The sequence below is a fragment of the Arvicanthis niloticus genome, chromosome 8 (assembly GCF_011762505.2).
Source record: "Arvicanthis niloticus isolate mArvNil1 chromosome 8, mArvNil1.pat.X, whole genome shotgun sequence".
Lineage (NCBI taxonomy): Eukaryota > Metazoa > Chordata > Mammalia > Rodentia > Muridae > Arvicanthis > Arvicanthis niloticus.
Genome location: NC_047665.1, coordinates 85418306 through 85444836, shown reverse-complemented (window position 1 = coordinate 85444836; position 26531 = coordinate 85418306). Strand labels below are relative to the sequence as shown.

General features: G+C 41.1%; 1 protein-coding gene across 6 annotated transcripts in view; it reads left to right on the top strand.

The window, feature by feature from the left end:
- The window catches only part of Bbs9 (Bardet-Biedl syndrome 9), a 369513-nt gene that overhangs the window by 178459 nt on the left and 164523 nt on the right, over positions 1–26531 (top strand). For all 6 annotated transcript variants that reach the window (XM_076939717.1, XM_076939716.1, XM_034510258.2 and 3 more), the window contains 2 exons: positions 280–452; positions 9860–10012. In XM_076939717.1, coding sequence (XP_076795832.1) covers positions 280–452; positions 9860–10012 — 326 coding nt within the window. The remainder of the gene's footprint in view (positions 1–279; positions 453–9859; positions 10013–26531) is intronic.

Below are 26531 nucleotides of genomic sequence, written 5' to 3'. Positions count from 1 at the left end.
ATTTCCACACCTACTTTTCCATGGCTGTCTATCGAGTCAGGTGTTTCGCCACAGTTGGGTTGTTTAATTTATTTTCTATTTGGCACACCATGAGAAGGGCTACATCAGCCTGTCTCTGACCATCTCCCCTGGGAGGACATCTGAAGTACTTTTATAGTTGATACAGATCAGAGCTACATTACAAAGAGGGGGTCTTTATGCTTGAGGGCTCACCTAGTTTCAGGTGGTGACCGTGCATTGACGAGCACCTTTCTTTCCTCCGTTACTTTTCTCTCTTAGAACGATACCGCATTCAGAGCGAACAGTTTGAAGACCTCTGGCTCATAACCAATGAACTCATCCTCCGCCTTCAGGAACATTTTGAAAAACAGGGAACCAAAGACTTTGCCTGCTCTTTTTCCGGATGTGTGCCCCTTCAAGAATATTTTGAGCTGATTGATCATCATTTTGAGGTATGATATTAAACCAGATAACCTTTACTTGAAAAATAAATCAAACATTCGAATTTCCTCAGTCGAGAATCCTTTGTTTAGCTCTGTACCCCATTTTTAACAGGGTTATTTGGTTGTCTGGAGTCTAATTTCTTGAGTTCTTTGTATATATTGGATATTAGCCGTCTATAGATGAAGGATTGGTAAAGATCTTTTCCCAATCTTTTGGTTGCCGTTTTGTGTTCCATTGATACAGTGGAGTACTACTCAGTTATTAAAAACAATGAATTCCTGAAATTCTTAGGCAAATGGATGGAACTAGAAAATATCATCCTGAGTGAGGTAACCCAATCACAAAACACACATGGTATTCACTCACTGATAAGTGGATATTAGCCCAAAAGCTCACAATACCTAAGGTACAACTCAGAGACCACATGAAACTCATAAAGAAGGAAGACCAAAGTGTGGGTGCTTTGGTCCTTCTCAGAAGGGGTAACAAAATACTCATGGGAGCAAAAATGGAGACCAAGTGTGGGACGGAAACTGAAGGAGGGGTCATCTGGACACTGTTCCACCTGGGTATCCATCCCATGTGCAGACACCAAAGGTAGACGTTGATGTGGATGCCAGGAAGCACATGCTGACAAGAGCCTGATATAGCTATCTCCTTAGAGGTCTGCCAGAGTCTGACATATTCAGAGGCAGATGCTCACCACTAACCATTGATCTGATCATGGGGTTTCCAATGGAGGAGTTAGAGAGAAGACTGAAGAAGCTGAAAGGGTTTGCAGCCCCATGGGGAGAGCAAAAATATGAACCAACCAGAGCTCCCAGGTTGGATGTCCCAGCATGGGGGAATTCGAGGGCAGGGAGGTGGGAGTGGGTGGGCAGGTGGGTGGCAGCACACCCTCATAGCATCAGGAGGGGAGATGGGTTAGGGGGTTCCTGGGTGGGGGGAAATGGGGAAAGGGGATAACATCTGAAATGTAAATAAAATATCCAATAAAAATATATATTAAAAAAAAAGAAAAATAGATCAAAGAGCAAGAGATGCTGTGGAAGAGAGAGTGGTAGGCACACGCTGGGCAGCTGTGTGCTGTGAGTTCTTATGTGGATGGCGGGCTTTGCCCAGTTACAGATGAGCTGCGGACATTTACAGAGGGGCACGCTGCAGCCTGGCTTGTGGTCTCACCTTCAAACATGGCTGATTGGATTCTCCCACATGTAAACTTAACTCTTGACCCCAGTAACCCACGGTTAAGACTGTTGGAGTTTATCATCCCGGGTAATTCAAGCAGGACATAAATGGGGTGTGATACTAAGGTGACTTCTTTTCCCATACATAATTAGCACAGCAGATCTTCTGCATTGGAATGACGGTTTAAGAGCATAAAGTGCTCCTTTGTACCTGGTGTGCTGGGTGCATAGTAAAGGCTGAGTCATTAGAGGTACAGCCCCGAGTCCCACAGTGCCTCTGTGGCTCTGAATGGTCTCCTGCCTGCTTGGATGTTCTATCAGAGTTCATGTCGGGTGCTCTTGAGTATTTCAGTAGCATCATTTCTACATCCTTGGGAGGTTAATTTGGTGTTTGAAAGATTCATGTTTTCTGAATAATGGACACTGACTATCATTATTTTAAATTTATACATTAAAGTCACAGGTGCACTCACTGAGTAGAATCTCTGAACAGATTCTATAGGGATTTTTTAAAAGAAGGCAGTTTTGAATATCTAGCATTGGTTACTAGGGTGACTATGTTTTTTAAGATTTTGTTTTGTTCTTGTTTTATGTGTACACATGTGGTCCTTAGTTTATGTATGTGCACCACATACATTCAGGTACCCTTAGAGACCAGAAGCCAGTACCAACCAGGTTCCCTGAAACTGGGGTTACAGAAGCTGTGAGCATTGGTTCTGGGACCTGAACCTGTGTCTCCTGTAAGAGCAGGAAGTGCTTGTAGCATTGAGCTATCTCATGCCCCTGCAGTGATTGTTCTTTAAGGAGTTCAGTCTGTTTTGATGGTACATAGGTGTCTTTTCTACTCTTTTATTTTTTTATTTTTTTATTTTATTTTTATTTTTTAGAAAGTCCCTCACCTTTTCAGCTAGCCTGGCTGGCCAGCCTGGCTTCAGGCTTTTACTGCCTACTTCCCACCCTGAGCCTCGCTCCAGGCTGTTTTTATATGGGAGATCTGAACTAAGGTCCTCTGCCTTCCACCGCAGGCTCTTTACCCATTGCCATCTCCCCAGCTCAGGTACTGGTTATTTTGTAGGTTAGTATGTATTTGACTCAATTGTGGCACCAAAATTGACAGTTTGGGAGCATACATTGAGATACTTTAAATGTAAACATTTTGAATTTTAATATTCAGCATAATTATAGATGGTCCATATATAATTTTTATATATTTAATATAGTATTTATATATAATTTTATATGTAAAATATATAACAATATAGTAATATGTATATGTAAGTCTTTCTTTTGGCGTATTGAGAAGTGGAAGTACGGGCCTTGTACACAGTAAGTGTTGCAAACTGCACTACCCCACGCTTGGGGGCCAAAAATGTCGAGGACTGCTCTATCAGTGTTGGAACGCACACTGCCAAAAGCCTTGGGGGCTAAATTGTTAGAGCCCGCACTGCTCCAGTCAGCGGGTCGGGGTCCAGCAACTGAGAGAGTGAGGACGGACGCAAAGAATGGAGACCAGACAGAGTGTGATTCTTCAGTTTATTCTTCAGTCTCTCTTCTTCTCTCCACGTCCCTAGTTCCTAGTCCTTAGTTCCCAGAACCAAGTCTCAAGTCCTAATTCCAGTTCTAAGTTGCTAGTCTCTTTCCCAGTTCCAACTTCTATGTTCCCTTCTTCTGTCTGCCTCTCGCCTTTTATATGTCTCACTTCTAAGTCACGCCTTTAAATCACACCTTTAAGTCTCACACCTTTAAGTCACACACACCCAAGGGAAAATCCTGGGTATCTAAAACAAGATGTTATCAGAGTGTGTTCAGCTGTTGTAGGCTGTTGTAAACAACTCTCTTGTCAGGGTATATGGCTCAAGATGGCTGCAAGGATGATAGCCTCCTTCTGTCGGCTCCCCACAAGAAAGCAAATGTTTTGGCATGAGCTAAATTCCCAGGCCCCTTACATTGTTCTTTGCAAATATTGTTAATAGACTATTATTTGCAGAAGCTGTATGCTGAAGAACTGAGCTAATTTTATTCTTCGTGGATATATTTTAAGAGATCCTTGCTTGACTGTGGTTTATGAAACAGAGTCTACAGAGAGACAATACTAACTACATGTTCATAACATTTCAAATAGAGATTACTGTGTTTTGTTGGCTACTAGGTTTACCATACACTTTCACCTCCAGAGGTTTTGGATAGGGACTCCCCAGTGTTTCCATATCAGGATCTTTCCTTTGGGGGAGGAGTTTGGGCACTTTGATTTCTTACACACACAGGGGTAATGAGTTTTCTTCCTTTGCTCCCTGTTTCCACTGTCTGTTTCCAGCTTTGAATAATTTCTTAAACCTTTAATCAGGATAGCTTCTAGAACCTAGCTTGCTTTGTGTACATATATACACATAAACATATATAATGTATAATGTTTATACATTATATATAATGTTATATATATTATTATGTTATAATAATGTTATACATTATAATAATGTTATATATTATAATGTTATATATTATAATTTATATAATGTTTATACATTATATATGTTTATGTGTATGTATGTGTCATTTCTGTCTGATTTACTCATTTAAATTCTTGGTTTTAGGACTCATGATTGATAAATATTTGTTAAAATATTACAGTTCTTTTATTTCTGTAATTGCTATTATTGCTGGTGTGGATCAGGTGTTGGCTCACTTCCTTCGCTCTGGTTTGTGAGGTCAGGTAGTCAGGCTTGTTCAGCAAGCACTTTTACCTACAGAGCGATCTTGCCAGCCCTGAGGTCCCTAAATTATGAAACTCTGATATTGAAAAACAGCTTAATCTCTGGTTCATGCTATGCATTGAACTGGCAGCCTGGTTGATACCTGAATATCAAGGAAGTCGTTTCAGTAGCATGTGTCCATAGACTCAGGGAATATTGTGGAAGCAGATCTCACGTAGGTGAGTTATAACTGGCCTGTCATTCTTCTTAGGACAGGGTCTCCTATGTCCCAGGATGCCTACAGATCCCATGCACCTGATGGTAAATGTGGTTCGCACCTTGTGTGCCCTCTAACTTCACTTCTGAGTGTTGAGATTGCTGGTTGAGCACTGCCATGCCTGGCGTACACAGTACCCTGGGCCTCCAGCATGCTAGGAAAGTCCTCTGACTGCGGAGCTACAGTTCCAGCACCTTTTATTTATTTAAAACTTTTAGTTATTAAAAGTTTCCTTTTTATGTTGCCCATGTATTCTTTTTTAAATGTTTGGGATTATAATTAGATTTAAAAAATTTTCTTTTCCTACCCCAGGCTCTCCCATGTTCCCCTGTCTACTCTCCTTCAGATTCACAGCCTTGTACATAAAAAACATGTATGTACATATGCATTCCTATGCATGACCTCTTGAGTCTGCATAAAGTTACCCGTGTGCATGTTTCAGGGCTGACCATTTGGCACTGGGCAACCAGTTGGTGTGTTCTTTCCTGGAGAAGACCGTCTTTCCTGATCTCAGCTCTCCTCAGTTGCCCGTGGTTCTTTGTGTAGAGTTGAAACATCATGGTCTTTTCCTCGTCCACTTTGGCATGTCCGTTGGTGTTGTCCTTGTTCAGCTCAGGTTTGGGGGGGGGGGTCACGTTGGTGAGACTTTATGAATGTAGCTTCTATTATTACGAGGAGACATAGTCTCACAGCTAACTTCCTGATCCACTGGCCCTTACAATCTTTTATTTAAAAAATTTTTATTGGATATTTTATTTACATTTTAGATGTAATCCCCTTTTCCCATCCCCCCCCCCCCAGGAACTCCCTATCCCATCCCCCCTCCTCCTGCTTCTATGAGGATATGCCTCAATCCACTTTCCCACTCCCACCTCCCATCTCTCCTCCCACGATTTCCCCACACTGGGGTGTCCAGCCTTCACTGGACCAAGGACTTCCTCACCCACCTATGCCTGACAAGGCCATCCTCCCCTATGTATACAGCTGGGGCCATGGGTCCCTCTCTATGTGCTCCCAGCCTGGTGGTTTAGACCCTAGTAGCTCTGGTTGGTTGGTATTGTTGCTCTCCCCATGGGGCCTTACAATCTTTCAACCCCTCTCTTCTGCAATGTTCTGTGAGCCTCGGGTATGGGAATATTTTTTAGGTGTACCCATTAGGACTGGACTTCACAACTCTGCTTACTGATTTGTTGTAGTTTTCTGTAATGGTCTCCATCTGTTGCAAAGAAAGTTCCCTTGAGGAAGGAAAACTTATCTGTGGGGATAAGGACAAATGTTCATAGATTTTTGTTAGGGACTGTGCTGTTTTAGTAAGGTAGTGGTTGCAGGTCCTTCTCTAATAACGAGAGTTCACTAGCACTGAGTAGTTAGCTAGGCTTCCAGTATCAGCCAATGTCTCCCATTAGTTGAATGGGTGTTATGTTCAATTGGAGAGCCTTTGGTTACCACCGAGGTATGTGTTCCACTACTGCACTGGTAGGGTCAGCATGTGTCATCAGTGAGCTTCATAGATATCATAGTTGGGTAGGACTCTTTGTTGCCTTCATCCTTTGGAAGTTTGTATAGTGCTTTCGGGTACCATAAAAGCTAGTCCTTAGGGAGAAGACAGTTCCATATCAGGAGGTTCTGGGCCCTGTTTTGGAAAGGAATTATGTCTTCAATAATAGAGACTTACTTTTCACCTCTGGTGGGTAACCAAGGGCAGCAGCAAAAGGCTGTATGTTTTGAGAGTCTCTTGGGTATCGATAGCCAACAACTCAAGAGTGCTTCTCATGTTTTGTACTGTGGGTTTTGTTAGGTAGTCTCTGGCTCTTGGTGGGAGTCCCATCAGCCTAGATAGAAAAGATCATTTTATTTATATATATGGTGTACACACACATACACACACACACACACACACACACACACACAACTTATTTCCTTCTTTCTCTTTTTACCCTCCAGTCCCTCTCATGTCCCCTCACTCCAGCTTTTTCCATGCCTCCCTACTCTCAAACTGATACTCTCAAACACACACATACACACACCTTACTGAGTCTGATTTTTGTTGTGCGTGTGCGTGCATGTGTGCACGTGTGTGTGTGTGTGTGTGTGTGTATGTGTGGTTCAGTGCTGATCATTTTATACTGGATAACCTATTAGGGGCTCATAGCTTAGAAAGACCAATTCTCTCATCAGACATTAGTTGTGTGTTGGGGCCCCATGAGATTTTCCCTCTTTTGTGTTAGCATGTCTATTGATCTTTGTAATTCTTCAGTCCTACCTCTTAGTTTTTGATAATGAAAGGTATTTCTTCCTTAAGACACTGACTGGATTTTTTTGTTGATATTGTATCTCTCAGTAGGAGACAAGCTGCTGACTCTCATCCCCTAGCCTCCCAGTCTCCTCTTTGGAGGCTGCCATAGGTGTTACGTATTTTTCTAGAAATATTCTGTGCAGTCACAGCTATGCTAATACTCAGTTTTACTTGAAAAAGCACATGGACAGCATCGCAGGAAAGTACTCTACTTTGTGGCTTTGATTTGCTTTATTTAATATATCACAAGATGTCCACATATACCTTGTGCAGTATTCCTCATTATTAAATCAACTTTCTTCATGGTGGGTATTTTGATTGTTACTATCTAAGCATAACAGCAAGAGGACAGTGTTATGAATATCCTTATGTGTATATACTATCTTGTAAGCATTATCTCTTGGATAAGTTTCTAAAAGTGGAATTACTAGATCAAAGGCTATTACTTAAAAGCTATTGTGGGTAAGTGGGTGGGGCTTTGTGGGGCTTTCTTATAATTCAGGTACAAGGAGGCTGAGGCATTAACATCTTGAATTTAAGGTCATTTTTTGGCTACACTCTTTTGCACAAAATAAGCAAAGCTATCATTAACATTTTTTAGTAAAAAGTTCACATTTTTTTCTCTTTTTTCCCCACTGATTGCTGTCAGCCTGTAGGCCTTTTGCATTGGTTTGTAGATGCTGTTTAGACATTGTGGCATAATCTTGGTTATGAATATAATTATTATAATAGCTTTTTGCAACTTGCTATGTGTCTTATCACTTTTCTTAACTGTTTAATCATGTAGAATTAATTTTGTATATGTGTATTTGTGTAGCGCTCACACATGTGTGCACTCATGTGTGTACAGTAATTTTCATGTGTGGTGGTTTGAATGAGAATGGCCCCATCTGCTCATAAATCTCATGTAGTTGGTGGAACTGTTTGGGAAGGATTAGGATGTATGGCCTTGTTGGAGGTGTGTTGCAGAGCTGGTCTTTGATGTTTCAAAGCCTTCTGCTTCTCCACTGTGCTCTCCATCTTCTCTCTGTTGTGCTATGGTGAGATGTGAGCTCTCAGCTCTCATGCTGCCATGGCTTCATTTCCTTGTCATGGACTCTATAACATTCTGGAACCAAAGTCCAACTGATCAGCAGTTTTCTTTATAAGCTGTCTTGGTCATGTTGTTTTAGGACAGTAATAGAGATGTAATGGATACAGGGTATGTGTGTGTGTGTGTGTGTGTGTGTGTGTGTGTGTGTGAGAGAGAGAGAGAGAGAGAGAGAGAGAGAGAGAGAGAGACAGAGAGAGAGATAGAGAGAGAGAGACAGAGAGAAACAGAGAGACAGAGAGGCAGAGAGAGACAGAGATAGAGAGAGACAGAGAAAGAGAGAGACAGAGATAGAGACAGAGAGAGAGGCAGAGGGACAGACAGAGAGACAGACAGAGAGAGGACATGGATGCTGGAAGATGAAAGGTGGCATTGGTTATGTTCCTCGATTGTGATTGTCCATCACTTCTTTTATCAGGGCAAGGTCTTTCCCTGATCTCCCCAGCCCTGTGTTTGCCATTTTATGTGTGTGGTCTACTCTTTAATTGAAGATTTATGCCTTCTATTAATCTTCTGGATGAGAATTACCCTCCTTATTCCTAGTCCCAAGTACCATCTCATCTCCATCCAGCTGTTGGTGAGGGGTGAGGGTGAGAGCAAGCCATGACCTCTTTAGGGCAGGGAGCTCAGGCTGTGATTGTATTCGCACTTTTTCAGGGTCTCGCTGAAGCCCATTCGATAGGGATTGGTCACTCTGAGCGGTGAAGCCGTCCAGGAACTGCTTGGTTTCATAGGAGCAGGGCTCCATCTGTAGGGGTGAAGAGGCAGGATGGGAAGGGACCTGCTAGAAGGCAAACTGGACAGGGCACTACCCATGGCATGCCCTATAGCTGAGCCCACTGTTGTGCCTGTGGCAGTAGATACCATCAGAGCCATAAGACCTGGTTGGCCCCTAGCGGCAGGTGCAGGGGTGGCTGCTGATGGTGGTGGGTATGCATTGCAGCTTCCAAGAGGCAAGAGGACGGATGTAGGAGCAAGGAGGAATGGAGAAAAAATCGTGGACCATAGCAGCCTTTTTTTTCTTCACAAGCTTTGTTTTAAAGATTTATTTATTTTTTATTTATATGAGTACACTGCAGATCTCTTTAGACACACACTAGAAGAGTGCATCGAATCCTGTTACAGATGGTTGTGAGCCACCATGTGGTTGCTGGGAGTTGAACTCAGGACCTCTGGCAGAGCAGTCAGTGATCTTAACTGCTGAGCCATCTCTCTATTCCCAAAGCAGCCGTTTAAGTGCTGGGAAATCATGTTTTTATTTTTTGGTAGTAATTTAGCAGATTGATTTTATATATATATATATATATATGTATATGTATATGTATATGTATATGTATATGTATATGTATATGTATATGTATATATTTGTGATTTTTTCTTCCTACAGTTTATTCACAGTTAATTATAGTTGTTTGATTATATCATACCTAAGAAGTTTAAGAGGGCTAAAAAATGACTTTGGGGGAAGATTTGGGGGAAAGTGATTTGGGGGAAGTGGCTTTTGTTTCAAACAAAAGATTATAAAAAACTAATTCAGTTCTAGTGCTTCTGTGTCTAAATCTTTGTTCACTTTGCTATTCTGTTTGTTGCAGTGGAAAAAAAATTAGAATTTTTTTATGTAGCCTGTTTTCATGAAAGATGTCAAAGATGTCTTTCCCCAGTGATACATTGTGACACAATCTGTCACTCAGCTTTCACTGGCGATTTCCCCATTGTCCTTGTAATCACGAGCCATATACCATGCATTTCTAATTCCCATTACCCTGTTTACATCTGTCCAACTCTTTCACAACTTTTAATGCCTTGCTTGTATTTTTAATATAAACATCCTTTACAGTTTCTGTTTAACACCAACGGAATAATTCTTCCTTCTAGCTGCGGATAAGTGGTAAGAAGTTGGAAGAACTTTTGTCTGAGAGAGCTGTACAGTTTCGGGCCATCCAGCGTCGGCTTCTGACAAGATTCAGAGACAAGACACCTGCTCCTCTGCAACACCTGGACACCCTGCTAGATGGGACATACAAGCAGGTCAGTGCCACATCAGGGCAAATGTGCGTTAGTAGGTATGTCTCTTCCTCACCGAGGGCCGGGCACCAGCACAATGGATATGCTGAATAGCATGATTAGAAAGGCTGTGTGATTTTTTTTTTTTTTTTTTTTTTTTTTGGTGTAGACCGTAATTATCACCTTTCTTCTCTATTTTCCCAAGAAACTATCATGTACTCCCAGTATTTGTATGATTATAGTGAAGGCGCCGGCCTTATGGGTATCTTAATGGGTTTGTACATGGTATTATTACTTTGTTTTAAAACTATCATTGGCAGTATTTATATTCTTAATTTTAAAACCGAGGATTTAGAAAGCTTTAATAACTACATATTCCTGTGTGCCTGTGACAGGCGATATAGACATATTCCCAAGTGTCTGTGACAGGTGATATAGACACATTCCTGTGTGCCTGTGACAGGCGATATAGACATATTCCCAAGTGTCTGTGACAGGTGATATAGACACATTCCTGTGTGCCTATGACAGGTGATATAGACATATTCCTATGTCACTTCCCTAGCTTTCCCAGTGGTGATATTCTAGCAGGATGGTGCCAGCAGGATACGGGCATCAACTAAAAACCCTGCTCGCCTTAGGTTTGGCTGTTTTTAATTTCCTTCCTTTCTCCTCCCACCCCGCTCCTCTGTTCCCCCACTTCTGTGGCTCTTGTCTGTTCCTCCTTAAGCATCTTTCCATGTCTACAATAATACTTTGAGTTGAAAACATGCCCTCAGAGAAATGCACAGGGGCTGATGAGGGTGGCTCATCTGATCCGTTCCCAATGTAATGTGTAGCAAGACCTCTGCCATCTTTTGTGTATTTGAATGCTGGCTGGATTTTTAATTCTTTCTCTGCCTAGTTTCAAAGTTAGGATTTTACATTTGTGATAATAGGTAATAGATGATCAGACCTATAGATTTATACTTAAATGTGTATTTTAAACTTTCATTCTTTATAGATAAAGAGTTTTTGAAGGGAAAAAAAAAGAAATGTTGTTCAGAACTGTTCTTTGACGTTCAATTTTCTTGAATTTATTGAATTGCTAACATACTGATTGTACATTTAATTTCTTGAGCATAAAAGTCTAATTTCTTTAACTTAATTTTATGATTAACAGGAATATACTTTTCTAAAGGAAACTGTAGCCATTCCTGATGCCAAATTCCCTGTGTTGTTCTCTGTCATCTTCTGAGAAGCAGAACTGTTCTTATCTGCTTGGCCTCTTCCCAGAAACTGTCTTACAGAATGCATTCGTAATGAGATGATTTGTGAGGCTAAAATCCCCACAGAGAACAGCACACATCACGTCTCCGCGTACCCCCCCCCCCCCAGTGTCTGTGCTGGAGACGTTCCCACATGGATGAGGAGGTGTGCTCCTTTGCAGGGGTTATAGAGGATTCTGCAGCATCGAGTCTTGCAGTACGGATGAATCACGGATGATGAGACAAAAGAATCTCACTGTTTAAAAATTAGTCATTTGTAATTTTATATGTGATATAATGAGATATGACCACATCCACCTTCTGTTTCTCCCTCCAACTCCCTTCAGCCCCCTCAGCACATCTCCCTTTTAACTTCATACCATCATTTTTAAAATAACCCATTAATCTCATTAGTACTGCTTATATGCACATGAGTGTGGTGCTGTCCACTAGACCATGGGCAACTTAATCACTTAATCATAGCCACATGCCCAAAGAAGAATAAATCTCCTTTCCTCAGCAACTGTTAACTACCAGTAGCTCCTCAGTTAGGAATGGGGCCTTGACCCCATCCCCCATTGGTGCTGGAGTTCTGGCTGGCTTGTTCTTGTGCAGGACTCATGTAGGAAACCACAACATCCATATAATGTCCAGAAGACAGCATCTCACGCATTTTTTTCACTTTCTATTCCAAGATACACTGAGCGTCGTGCAGCAGGGGAAGGAAGTGGGTTGGTAAGGCTGTCTCATCTAGAACTGAGAACTCACAGCATTTTGGCCAGTTATGAGTATCTGTGTCAACTGCTGCCTACTGCAAAGAGAAGCTTGTCTAAGTTTGACTGCATCACAGATCTATAGGTACAAACACAAATACCTAGAAGACAATTTGATAACATGACCATTTATTAAAATAACAATAGTATGTTCTATCCTGGGGCCTATGACCTCCTTAGCCATGGGCTTTTCACCAGGTTTACAATACCAGGCATGAACTTCTTTCTGTGGAACACATAATCCAATCAGAAGGTGGTTGGTTACCCTGTTAACACTCATGCCAATATTGCACCAGGCTATTGGACTCTTGCCTGTTAGGTTGATACTGTACCATGCAAGGTCCAGTTCTGGGAATGGCTGTTCATATCCTTTCTCCTGCAGCATCCCTCACAGCACCTTCTGGCACTATGAAAGCTAACAAGTAGGGAGGAAGGTCCCTGGCCAGTTTGCAATAGATTTCTCTGTGTCCTGCAGCAAAAAGGTGTGATGTTGTCAGCAATAGGGTCTTAGTGTCTAGTTAATCACAGTCAGTGTCAATAGCTTGTGTTGTTTTGGAGACCACAGGGACCTTCCTGACCAATAATTTAGAGAGAGGTATCTCATGCCTGGCACTGAAAAACCTTATAGCATTTAGGGTTGAGCTATAAATCAATCTACTTGGATCATGCTGGCCTATCACATGCCTCCGTGTAACATGCCTGTGTTTAGTCATCCCTTCTGTGTCCTGACGTAGCTTTCCAGCATGACGCTCTTGGTAGGCGAACTGAATCTGCGAAGGATCAGTTCATACTAAAGCTCCATCTTACTCTCCATGTCAAAACAATTTTATGACTGTTAGGTTCATTTTTTTGTGGTAAGATCTCACTTTGTAGCCGAGGCAGGTCTCTAAACTTAATGTTCTTCCCAAATGCTTGCATTATAGGTGCCCACCAACATGTGTAGTTTGTTAGATCTGTAAAGTGTTCTTCTGTTATTTCAGTCTGAATTGAAATCTGTTACCTTTGTGGAGTCCTTTCTTTGTCGTGCAGGGTGCCTTTAATTTTGTTGATTCTAGTGCCATTTTGACGGACTTGAGAGCAGTCAGAGAAGACCCTTGACTGTGCAGTGAAGTATGCACTGTCCCTTGGTGCCATGTGTCTGTGTGATGCTAAGGTGTCATTGTTTAAGGCCACAATGATGATTTTATGAATATAGGGGCAGAAATGAACATTTTCTTACATTCCCATGGGGTTTTGCCTTTGTGTTTAGAGTGTAATTTGTGTCTCCACACACTTAGTGAATAGTTGTTTGAAGAATGAATGTTCTCTCCCCTCTTATAAAGACAAGCCATGCTTTAATGAAGGCACCATTACAGAGCAGCAAGCAACAGAGAGCTCCTTTAGTTCATGTTATCCTAGCCTGTTCGAACGGTGCTGAGAAATGGAAACCTTTTTCTTTCTCAATGGCATAATTGGAGGACTCAGGAAAACTGACATAGCCAAGAAGGTCATACAGTGTTAAATTCTTGGCAGAGAACATCTTTTTTTGCTTTTAATGTAGTGAGGCCATGGGCACTATAGTCAACTGTGAGGCAGTCTTCCACTGAAATGCCTCTATGCAGAAGCATGACAAGTTTTGGTTTTCTTCATTTTCTGTTTTTAGAATTATTGAGCATTTTTTTTTTTTTTAAATAGAAGGTAACTCTCCTCACACTCTTAAACCACATGTCCCTTTAGGGCCTGCAAGTTGGCTCGTTTGGTAAAAGTGCTTGTCACTGGTCCCGATGGATGGCCGAAGTTTATCCCCAGAATCCATAGTGAAAAGAGTGACCCTCCTCCTGAGAGTTGTGCCCTGCACTTTCCACTTCGAAGCCATGTGATGTGTGAGGCCCAGTAGGCACAGTGCACCAGCATTCGGAGGCTGAGGGGGATGAACAATGGCACCCAACTCACCCTTGCTTTCTCCTTATTCAGTCTAAGACATTAGCATTTGTATTGGTCTGCTCACACTGAGGGGGAGTCTGCCCTCCTGAGGTAAGTTCCTCTGGAGATGCCTTCACAGATCACCCACAGGTGTATCTCCTGAGTGATTCTCAATCCAGCCAAGCTGGCATTGACTGTAACCATCACAGGAGTTGGGGTGGATCTCTGATGTATCAGAACCCAAGAATTAAGAACTGCATGCCCAGCCATCCTGCCTGTGATCTAAGCCAGTCAGTTACTTCTTGCCAACTGCGTGGTCTCTGACAAATTACTAGGAATAATAAAATAGAATATGAAACGTAACTTCTCTAAGCCTCAGTTTCCCCACTTACAGAATAATGGTATACATAGTATATCCTCTATGGATTTGTGACTATGTAAATGTATAAACACTAATCGCTTAGAGTAGTGCTTGGTATACAAGATGTCAACAAATTTTATTGGGCTCTGATTACTCTTGTTGGTCATGTGACTGATACAATATGCTTTCTCAAACACTGCTAATTGATCAGGCAAAGGAGGCTTCAGTAATATTTCATCTGTATGAAACTCTGCTCTCTGTTGGCCTCACAAATGGAGACCTTAACTAAGAATGATGAAAACCTTGTGCCCGTGGGAATGTCTTCTAAACTCCTGTAAGCCGCCCGCCCTGCCCCCACGAGTTGTTTGGTTGCAGAGAAGGTACAAGGAAAGGACATGATCTGAGTGTCTCGTTTCCAAACTATTTGGCCCCAAAAGTTACACACACGTGCACACACGCACACACACACACATACCACAGACCCCCATGCACACATACACACACACAGACTCACATAGACTCACACACCCATGCATGTGTGCATACACAGACACACACACAAACCCATACTCATACATCTGGATTCACACACACAGACTCACACACACACAGACACACACACACAGATCCACACTTTTACATACAGATTCACAGAGACTCACACTCGCACACACACACTACAGACCCCCCCCATGCATACATGCACACATGTACTCACACAGACTCACACTCATACACAGATTCTTACACACAGACTCACACTCACCCATACAGATTCATTCTCTCTCTCTCTCTCTCTCTCTCTCTCTCTCTCTCTCTCTCTCTCTCTCTCTCTCTCTGTCACACACACACACACACACACACACACACACACACACACACACACCTGTGTACGCACATGCACTTACTCATTTGTAGAGCTAAATGGTAGTTCTCCCATCAGACAGAAGCCTTTCTTGCCCACTGCCCCCTTCCTTTTCTGTCTCCCAACTTTTTGCTTTCTCCTCTCTTCTTGCCTTTTCTGGATACAGTGCTGGGAACAGAACCTAGGGCCTTGTGTGTGCTAGCCAGGTGCTCTAACACAGAGCCACATTACCAGCTACAAATGCCTGTTTCAGGTCATCTTACTTGTCTGGAGTTCTGTGGTTTTAACCAACACGTTACTGTGGTTGTCATTTCACTCTTTCTTCCTTGCCTTGCTTACCATGGTAGCTGAGCACTTTCCAGGTTCTATGTAGTCATTTGTATTTTGTGTGTGATTTACAGCACACGTGTCTCTCGTTCATTATCCTGTCAAGTTGTTCATGTTTTCCTTCTGCTGAATACATTAGTGGGAATTTTTATGCTGGCCTTATCATGCATAAAATATGTTAATCTTTCTTGTAACCTGTATAAAAAAGCTATTCTGTCATGTGATCATATGCTAAAAAGTTTTATAAAATTTTCATTTTCTTTTTATTTTATTTTAATGTCTTTTAACATGTAAAAATCTTAAAACTGTTTTCAGTTTTATATATACATATGTATGTATATATACACATATGTATATTTTTGCTTTAAGTTCCTCTGCTTAGGATAGATAGCCTTCCAAATGTCAGGAGTGCAGAGGTATCAACTTATAATTTATTTTAACATTTATACTCCCTCATTCTTTATATACTTTTAAGTCCATCTGGACTTTATTATTCAATTTAGTGAGAATCTAATCTCCCTGCCAAAAACGGTGAGCTAAGTTGCTCAGCTCCAGTTTATTGCATAACATGTTCTCTTTCCTACTGAGCTAAAATGCTACCTATATCATTTAACAGCTTTACTGTACAGCAAACCATCCCGGTCGTTAGTGCACAAGGCAATAGCCACTTCCCATTTATTGTTCCTGACTCTGTGATCCATTAGTCTCAGGCCTTGCTTACCTGACATTGGTTGGACTCATTAGGTGTCTGGTGGCTCATCTCCACACAACATGGCCTAGGATATGTTTACTTACACACTTTTCATTTGGCTTGTAGATAGTTGGAATCACTGGCCCATGTATCCCTCATGGCCCAGTGGGCCAGCCTAGTTAATTTATCTGGTAGATATGGGTTCAATGTCCTGCCCCCTGGCCCCTGCCCCCTGCCCCTTTTTGTGTCTTGAAACTCACTGTGTAGACCAGGCTGGCTCAAAACTCACAGAGATCCAGTTGCCTATTCATCCTGTGTGCTGGGATTAAATGTGTGTGTTATTCAAACACTTTTAAAGCCCCCACCTGTGTTTTAATTTTGGTCTGTGCAGATCACAGAAATGGAGAAATGCATGGGCGGCATTTTATTTGGAGAAGTGAAGAACTCTGGGTCTATTCTCTTTTTTTTTTGCATTAATAATAACACAGCATATTAAGTAATACATTGTATTACATTACAAATGCTTTAAGTGGGGTGTTTATGTTGAATCTAACCCTTCTGTGCTATGCAAGGATTTTACCACTGAATTCTACCTATAATCTTTATTTTATTGTCATTAAAATTTTATTTATCCACAAGTGAGGTTTCAAGACAGTTTCTCTAATTACTTTTGTGAGGACTTATTTAAAGTGACTGGTTTCACAGGTTTCCCTAGGATAGCTGCATTTATTACCCAGAGCTTTTGTAAGTTTTCCTCTTACACTGGTTCAGGGTGGCTTCATGTGCCGTTTGAAGTCGTTGGCTCAATGCTCCATAGTAGATGTCTTAATTTTTAGTGTTTGTTGGACCAAGGGCCCTAGGGTTTTATTTTTCATTAGGTATCTGTGATGGTTTGTATATGCTCAGCCCAGGGAGTGGCACTATTAGAAGGTGTGGCCCTGTTGAAGTAGGTGTGTCACTGTGGCTGTGGCTTTAAGACCCTCATCCTGACTACCTAGAAATCAGTCTTCCACTAACAGCCTTCAGATGAAGATGTAGAACTCTCAGCTCCTTCTGTACCCTGCCTGCCTGGATGCTGCAATGTTCCTGTCTTGATGATAATGGACTGAACCTCTATAAGCCAGCCCCAATTAAATATTGTCCTTTTAAGAGTTGTCTTGGTCATGGTGTCTGTTCACAGCAATAAAATGCTAACTAAGACAGTATCTCAATTAATATAATTGGTACCGGTCTGCCTGCCCCCTCCCCTCCTTTCTTTTTTTGTAGCATGACCCAAACTAGTTCTGAGGCTGAGGCAGGTTTGTTTTTTCCTAATCTTCTTTTATACCATTTTAATTACATGCAAATAATAAGGTCACTTCTAGGTTAAGGAACAAGCAAGACAATAAACAAAAATAGTCAAAGAATAAGCAAGGCATTAAACCCAATTACATGAACACTGCCATGATTACTGTTTCTAAGGGCTTATCAGGATAACCAAGATACCTGAGCCTACTTCCCTGTCCTAGCCCAAAGTCATTTTTTTGGCTGAAGCCTACTTCTTTGTTCTTGCCTAAAATCAGATTCCTGCCTGAGCTTGCTTCCTTGTCCTGGCCCAATGTCAGATTCCTGCCAAGCAGCCCTAAAAGCTCTCCATATTTCCCCCTCTTTTATTTTATAAAGAAGACTTTGTCTGTCTTAGGTCATTCTGACAAGAATGCCTTCCTTCCCTGTGCTGGTATATGCATTATCAAAAGCAATGCACTTCTATGTTAGGTTGGTAAGGCTGTTTGTGGTGGTGCACACTGGTAGGATTTCCTGAAGGAGGCAGAGGCAGGAGAATCATGAGTTTGTGGCCAACCTGGCCTGGCCTGCTTTCTAATCTTGCTTGTATACTAAGCAAGATGACTGGAATCCAGCACAGGGCAGAAATGCGTATGTATGGCATGGCACTCCACACTGGCTACTCATTTGGGTGACTTCAGGGAATCATTCTGGGTTGAGTGGCTAGGTTAGCTGGTAGCCAAGCAAACTGCCTGTGAAGAGAAATCTCACTGGAAACTGTATCCTGCAATCAAGCCTTTTTGCCTTTTAGATTTCGTCAAGGTGTATTAAGATAGTTATGAGTTTTGATGTACAAGGTGGCCTATCAGTCTCCTTCCCTCCTCTCCCTTCCTTGCTCTTCCCCTGTCCTCTCTTTCCTTCTTCTTTCTTACTTTCCCCTCCTCTCTTCTTTCTTCTCCTTCTCCTGCCTTTCCCACTCTTCCTGTCTCCTCTTCTACCCTCTCTATTCTTCTACTCCCTTCCATTCCATCCCTTTCTCTCCATCCCCCTCCCTTCTCCCCCTACTTCTCTTCACTCCCCCCTTGGTGATTTCTTTATGTAGGCAATGTTGGCCTCAGTTTCTCATCCAGTGACCTCATCTTCCCAAGCTACAGCTCTGTGGCCATGTATTTCTCTGCCTGAAGTAGATCTCAGTTGCGTGTGTTTGAGTCACTTAGTTACCTTGGTGCTATCTGCTTGACAGAAGATACTCTCCTGTCTTCAGCTACATGTCCTTTATATGCCATTTAGAACCTCCCCACTCATGGTCTGCCCTATTAGCATCCCTCTCCTACACTGGACTTGGGGCATCTTTAAAATACCTCTCATTGAAGTTGGCTCATGGCTGAACCAAGCGCAGGGCTCCACAGTGTCCCTCCAGGAAATGAGCTCATGATGTATATACGTGGGGGAGATGGCTTCCTGTGAGTAGAGATTTTTCTAATAGTTGAGCACAGTATCAATACTCAGTTTTGGGGGGAATCTTTCAGCTTTAGGGACATAGCTTTAAAAGAAAGTAAGCACATTATCAACCTCCCTATCCCCATTTTTATAAATCTAAATCTCCTCATTTGTAAAATTGAAATACTGCCATTTAACCACCTCAATGTGTGGGAAGACCTGAGGGACAAAGCGAGGGGAAAGATGCGATACTCATGTTAATTCGGTTCAGTCTGAAGTAAAATTCATTGGTGCCTTTAGTACTCAAAGCATTGGGAGCGGGTGGCATTTTACTGTGGCCAGTTTATGGTGAAGAACCGGAGACTCTGAAAAAAGTCACTGATGTCACCCAGATATCAAACATGTTCCAACGTATGAATTCTTTTGTTACCATTGCAAGGTGGGAATTAGACACCCAGATTTTCTTTAGCATAAGTATGCTTGGGCTACTGCAAAAGGATGTGTGTGCGGGATAGCTGTCCATCCTCACGTGTACATGAATATATATGTAATTGTCTCATTCTCTGTGAGTTCAGCTATCACTAACAAGATCTCTGAAGACAGTCCCCCACCATGGGGTTCTGTGCTGAGCCTTGAGTAGCAGAGGAAGAGGTGCAGTTGGGGCATTGGCCATCTTGTTAACGTCTGTTTAAATTTGGTTCCTGTGCCATCACAGAGTGCTAGTACTCATCCTATTCACCAGAAAAGCTTTGGGAAATCAGCTCCCATTCAGGTTGTAAGAGTTTCACATACATTTGCTAGTCAAAGCAAGACTCATTTGTAGGGTAAATTAAAATAGGGAAATTAGACTTAGCCTCTCGTTTGGCTTTTGTCTGGATGTTCTTCTTGTGTGCTGAGATTTTCCCCCTGCATTTGAACACTAAGCCTCTGTTGTGCAGAAGGAAATATTTACCGGTCTGAGTATGTCAGATGACATGTGTGTGATGTAATGGCTGATAATCATTAGTGCTTTAGAAAGGGAGTTGGCTAATTTTTCTCATTTGCAAAACAGAGGCTCTATTAGGTATAATTTTAAACAGAAAGCGTGTGGTTTGGGGTTTGCTATTCGTACTTTTTCCTGCACTTAAAACTTCCTTCCATTCTGTTTATTTGTATGGCCCTGATATAAAAAAGTCATTTTAAGTCATGTGGAAATCTAAGAGCTTTTTGGTGCATGACTTTTAAATGAGTGCAGTTTTGGTGCCAACACAAATGAGTGTGTGATGAATCCCTCCAGCGGCTGCTTTGCTCACCACCCCTGGGAGGGGGAGCAAGGTCCAGCAGACTGAAAAAGTGCAGTTGGGGATGTGATGCTGAGGCTGGCCCAATTCTTTGTACCATTAAAGGCTATGGGAATTTCTGTTTCCAAAGTCAGAAGAATAGCTAAATGGGAAAACAGGGCATGGAGATTTATAGTCAGTTATTTAGGCATGAATGAGGGTTTTAAAATGAGAAAAAAAGGAAGAATGACAGTAAAAAGAAATGTAGATTGTAGTTTTTCACGGTAGGATTCTACTCTTGGAAACTTAGCTAAGAAGTTCGCAGTAAAAAATGTGCTCACCAGTTTTCTATGTGTTAATTACCAGCTTTCCACAGTGACAAAATGCCTTTGGTCATTTTATTCTGCAGCATTTCACATATTTATTTTATACTATTATTTAAAAACTAACCTAGAGAGAGTAACACCTGCTCCAAGCAGGGAGTAACTGGGACCCACTGGGACTCAGGAATTCACTTTTGGCCAGGGGCACTGGTCCCTTCCAGTCTGCACCCGAGCACTGAGCAGATCTTGGGCTTCAGCTCTGCATCTTATCCTACAAAACCCAGAGGAGGCAGGGCTCCCAGGAGCTCCAACCCCAGCAGTATCTTAGGTAAGGAGGCAGCAACACCTGCCCCAAACAGGGAGTAACTGGGACCCACTCGGACCCAAGAATTCACTCCTGGCCTGGGGCACTGGTTCCTTCCCGTCTGCACCTGAGCACTGAGAAAATCCTGGGCTTCAGCTCTAACCCCAGAAGCAACACCCACCCCAAACAGTTCTGACACAAACAAGATAATAGAAAAGACAGGCTCCAATCAGAGACAACACAGGTAGCACTAAGGAGATCCAGATGGTGAAAGGCAAGTGCAAGAACATAAGCATCAGCAACCCAGGGCACTTGGCATCCTCAGAACCTAGTTCTCCCACAATAGAAAGTCCTGAATTCCCCATATCACCAGGAAAGCAAGATTCAGATTTAAAATCACTTCTAATGATGATGATAGAGGACTTTAAGAAGGACATTAATAACACTCTCAGAAAAATTGAGGAGAACACAGGTAAACAGGTAGAAGCCCTTAAAGAGTAAAAAAAATCCCTTAAAGAATTACAAGAAAATACAACCAAACAGGTGAAGGAATTGAACAAATCCATCCAGGACATAAAAATGGAAGTAAAAACAATAAAGAAATCACAAAGGGAGACTACCCTGGAGATAGAAAACCTAAAAAAGAAATCAGGAGTCATAGATGCAAGCATTACCAACAGAATACAAGAGATAGAAGAGAGAATCTCAGGTGCAGAAGATACCATGGAAAACATTGACACAACTGTCAAAGAAAATGCAAAATGCAAAAAGCTCCTAACCCAAAACATCCAGAAAATCCAGGACACAATGAGAAGACCAAACTTAAGAATAATAGGTATAGAAGAGAGTGAAGATTCCCAACTTAAAGGGCCAATAAACATCTTCAACAAAATTATAGAAGAAAACTTCCCTAACCTAAAGAATGAGATGCCCATAAACATACAAGAAGCCTATAGAATGCCAAATAGACTAGACCAGAAAAAAATACCTCCCGTTACATAATAATCAAAACACCAAATGTACAAAACAAAGAAAGAATATTAAGAACAGTAAGGGAAAAAGGCCAAGTAACATATAAAGGAAGACCTATCAGAATTACACCAGACTTCTCACCAGATACTATAAATGCCAGAAAATCCTGGACAGATATCATACAGACCGTAAAGAGAACACAAATGCCAGCCTAGGCTACTATACCCAGCAAAACTCTCAATTACCATAGATGGAGAAAACAAGATATTCCATGACAAAACTGAATTTACACAATATCTTTCCAAAAACCCAGCATTACAAAGGATAATAGAGGTAAAGCTCCAATACAAGGAAGGAAATTATACCCTAGAAAGAGCAAGAAAGTAATTTTCTTCCAACAAATCCAAAAGAAGATAGCCACACAAAAAATGTCACTGCTAATAACAAAAATGACAGGAAGCAACAGTCTCCTCTCCTTAATATCTCTTAACATCAATGGACTCAATTTCCCAATAAAAAGACATAGGCTAACATACTGGATGTGTAAACAGGACCCAGCATTTTGTTCCATACAGGAATCACATCTCAGTGACAAAGACAGACACGACTTTAGAGTAAAAGGCTGGAAAGCAGTTCAAAGAAACAAGCTGGAGTAGCCATTCTAATATCAAATAAAATCGACTTCCAACTTAAAGCTATCAAAAAGGATAAGGGAGGACATTTCATACTCATCAAAGGAAAAGTCAACCAACATGAACTCTCAATTCTGAACATCTGTGCACCAAATGCAAGAGCACCCACTTTCATAAAAGAAACCTTACTAAAGCTCAAAGCACACACTGCACCTCACACAATAATATTGGGAGACTTCAACACCCCACTCTCAGCAATGGACAGATCATGGAAACAGAAACTAAACTAGATACAGTGAAATTAACAGAAGTTATGAACCAAATGGTTTTAACAGATATCAATAGAACATTTCATCCTAAAACAAAAGAACATACTTTCTTCTCAGTACCTCATGGTACCTTCTCCAAAATAGACCATATAACTGGCCACAAAACAGGCCTCAACAAATACAAGAAAATTAAAATAATTCCATGCATCTTATCAGATAACCATGGACTAAGGCTGGTCTTCAATAATGACAAAAACAATGGAAAGCCCACATTTACATGGAAACTGAACAACACTCTTCTCACTGATAATGTGGTCAGGGAAGAAATAAAGTAATTAAAGACTTTTTAGAATTTAATGAAAATGAAGACACATCATACCAAAACTTATGGGACACAATGAAAGCAGTGCTAAGAGGACAACTCGTAGCTCTAAGTATTTACAAAATGAAACTGGAGAGAGCATACACTAGCAGCTTGACAACAAACCTGAAAGCTCTAGAAGAAAAAAAGGCAAACACACCAAAGAGGAGTAGATGGCAGGAAATAAGCAAACTCAGGACTGAAATCAACCAAGTAGAAACAAAAAGAACTATACAAAAAAAAAAAAAATAATCAATAAAACCAGGAGCTGGTTCTTTGAGAAAATCAACAAGATAGATAAACCCTTAGCCAGACTAATCAGAGGGCACAGAGACAGTATCCAAATTAATAAAATCAGAACTGAAAAGGGTGACATAAGAACAGAAACCGAGGAAATTCAAAAAATTATCAGTTCTTACTATAAAAGCCTATACTCAACAAAATTGGAAAATCTGGACGAAATGGACAATTTACTAGACAAATACCGGTTACTGAAGTTTAATCAAGCCCAAATAAACCATTTAAGCAGTCCCATAACCCCAAAAGAAATAGAAGCAGTCATTAAAAGTCTCCCCACCAAAAAGGCAAGGACCAGATGTTTTAGTGCAGAGGTCTATCAAACCTTCAAAGAAGACCTAATACCAATTCTCTATAAACTGTTCCACAAAATAGAAACAGAAGGAACACTACCCAGTTCATTCTATGAAGCCACAATTATGCTCATACCTAAACCACACAAAGACCCAACAAAGTGAACTCCAGACCAATCTCCCTTATGAATATCAATGCAAAAATACTGAATAAAATTCTTGAAAACTGAATCCAAGAACACATCAAAACAATTATCCATCATGATCAAGTAGGCTTTATCCCAGGAATGCAGGGGTGGTTCAATATGTAGACATCTTTCAATGTAATCCACTATGTAAACAAACTTAAAGAATAAAAACACAGGATCATCTCACTAGATGCTGATAAAGCATTTGACAAAATTCAACACTCCTTCATGATAAAAGTCTTGGAAAGATCAGGAATCCAAGGACCATACCTAAACATAGTAAAAGCAATATACAGCAAACCATTAGCCAGCATCAAACTAAATGGAGAGAAACCTGAAGCAATCCCACTAAAATCAGGGACTAGCCAAGGCTGCCCACTCTCTCCCTATACCTATTCAATATAGTACTGGAAGTCCTAGCCAGAGCAATTAGACAACAAAAGGAAGTCAAAGGGATACAAATAGGAAAGGAAGAAGTCAAAATTTCACTATTTGTAGATGATATGATAGTATACTTAAGTGACCCCAAAAATTTCCACCAGAGAACTTCTAAACCTGATAAACAACTTTAGCAACGTGGCTGGATATAAAATTAACTCAAAGAAATTAGTAGCCTTCCTCTACTCAAAGGATAAACAGGCTAAGAAAGAAATTAGGGAAATGACACCCTTCACAATAGTTACAAATAATATAAAATACCTTGGAGTGAATCTAACCAAGCAAGTGAAAGATTTGTATGACAAGAACTTCAAGTCCCTGAAGAAAGAATTCAAAGCAGATCTCAGAAGATGGAAAGATCTCCCATGCTCATGGATTTGAAGGATTAATATAGTAAAAATGGCTATCTTGCCAAGAGCAATCTATAGATTTAATGCAATCCCCACCAAAATTCCCACTCAATTCTTCACAGAGATAGAAAGAGCAATTTTTAAATTCATTTGTAATAACAAAAAAACCCAGGATAGGGAAAGCTATTCTCAACAATAAAAGAACTTCTGGGGGAATCACCATACCTGACTTCAAGCTGTGCTACAAAGCAATAGTGATAAAAACTGCCTTGTATTGGTACAGAGACAGGCAGGAAGATCAATGGAATAGAAAAGACGACCCAGAAATGAACCCCCATACCTATGGTCACTTGATCTTTGACAAAGGAGCTAAAACCATCCAGTGGAAAAAGGACAGAATTTTCAACAAATAGTGCTCATTCAACTGGAGGTCTGTATGTAGAAGAATGCAAATTGATCCATTCTTATCTCCTTGTACAAAGCTTAAGTCCAAGTGGATCAAGGACCTTCACATAAAACCAGATACACTGAAACTAATAGAAAAGAAAATGGGGAAGAGCCTCGAACACATGGGCCCAGGGGAAAAGTTCGTGAACAGAACACCAATGGCTTATGCTCTAAAATCAAGAATTGACAAATGGGACCTCATAAAACTGCAAAGCTTCTATAAAGCAAAGGATACCATCAATAGGACAAAGCAGCAACCACCAGATTGGGAAAACATCTTTATCAATCCTACATCTGATAGAGGGCTAATATCCAATATATACAAAGAACTCAGGAAATTATATTCCAATCAGCCAAATAACCCTATTTAAAATGGGGTACAAAGCTAAACAAAGAATTCTCAATTGAGGAAACTTGAATGGCTGAGAAGCACCTAAAGAAGTGTTCAACATCCTTAGTCATTGGGGAAATGCAAATTAAAACAACCCTGAGATTCCACCTCACACCAGTCAGAATGGCTAAGATCAAAAACTCAGGTGATAGCGGATGCTAGCGAGGATGTAGAGAAAGAGGAACACTCCTCCATTGTTGGTGGGATTGCAAGCTGGTACAACCACTATGAATATCAGTGTGGCGATTCCTCAGAAAATTGAACATAGTATTACTTGAAGACCCAGCTATACCACTCCTGGGTATATACCCAAAAAATATTCCAACATATAACAGGGACACATGCTCCACTATGTTCATAGCAGCCGTATTTATGATAGCCAGAAGCTGGAAAGAACCCAGATGTTCTTCAACAAAGGAATGGATACAGAAAGTGTGGTACATTTACACAATGGAGTACTACTCAGCTATTAAAAAGAATGAGTTCATGAAATTTTTAGGCAAATGGACGGAACTGGAAAATATCCTGAGCAAGGTAACCCAATCACAAAAAAACACACATGGTATGTACTCACTGATAAGTGGATATTAGCCCCAAAGCTCACAATACTTAAGATACAAGACATAGACCACATGAAGGTCAAGATGAAGAAGGAAGACCAAAGTGTGGGTGTTTTGGTCCTTTTTAGAAGGAGTATCAAATACTCAACCAGAGCTTCCGGGGTCTAAACCTCCAGCCTAGGAACACAAAGGGAGGGACTCATGGCTCTGCCTGTATAGGTAGTTGAGCATGGTCTTGTCAAGCATCAGTGGAAGTGGAGGGCCTTGGTCCCTGAAAGTTTGGGTTCCCTAGTGTTGGGGAATTTGAGAGCAGGTAGGTGGGAATGGGTAGATGGTTAGGGCACACCCTCATAGAAGTAGGAGTAGAGGGGATGGGATAAGGGGTTTGGGGGAGGAATGGGAGAGAGGACAACATTGAAAGGTAAATAAATAAAATACCCAATTAAAAAAAAACAGATAATGGGTCTGGCAATTGTAGTTGAGTAGTCAAGACTTTTTGTCAAGGATTTATTACAGGGATTTCATATAATCCTCAAGGACAAGGTATTGTGGAAGAGGCCCATGGAACTTTAAAAAGATTGGTGAGACAT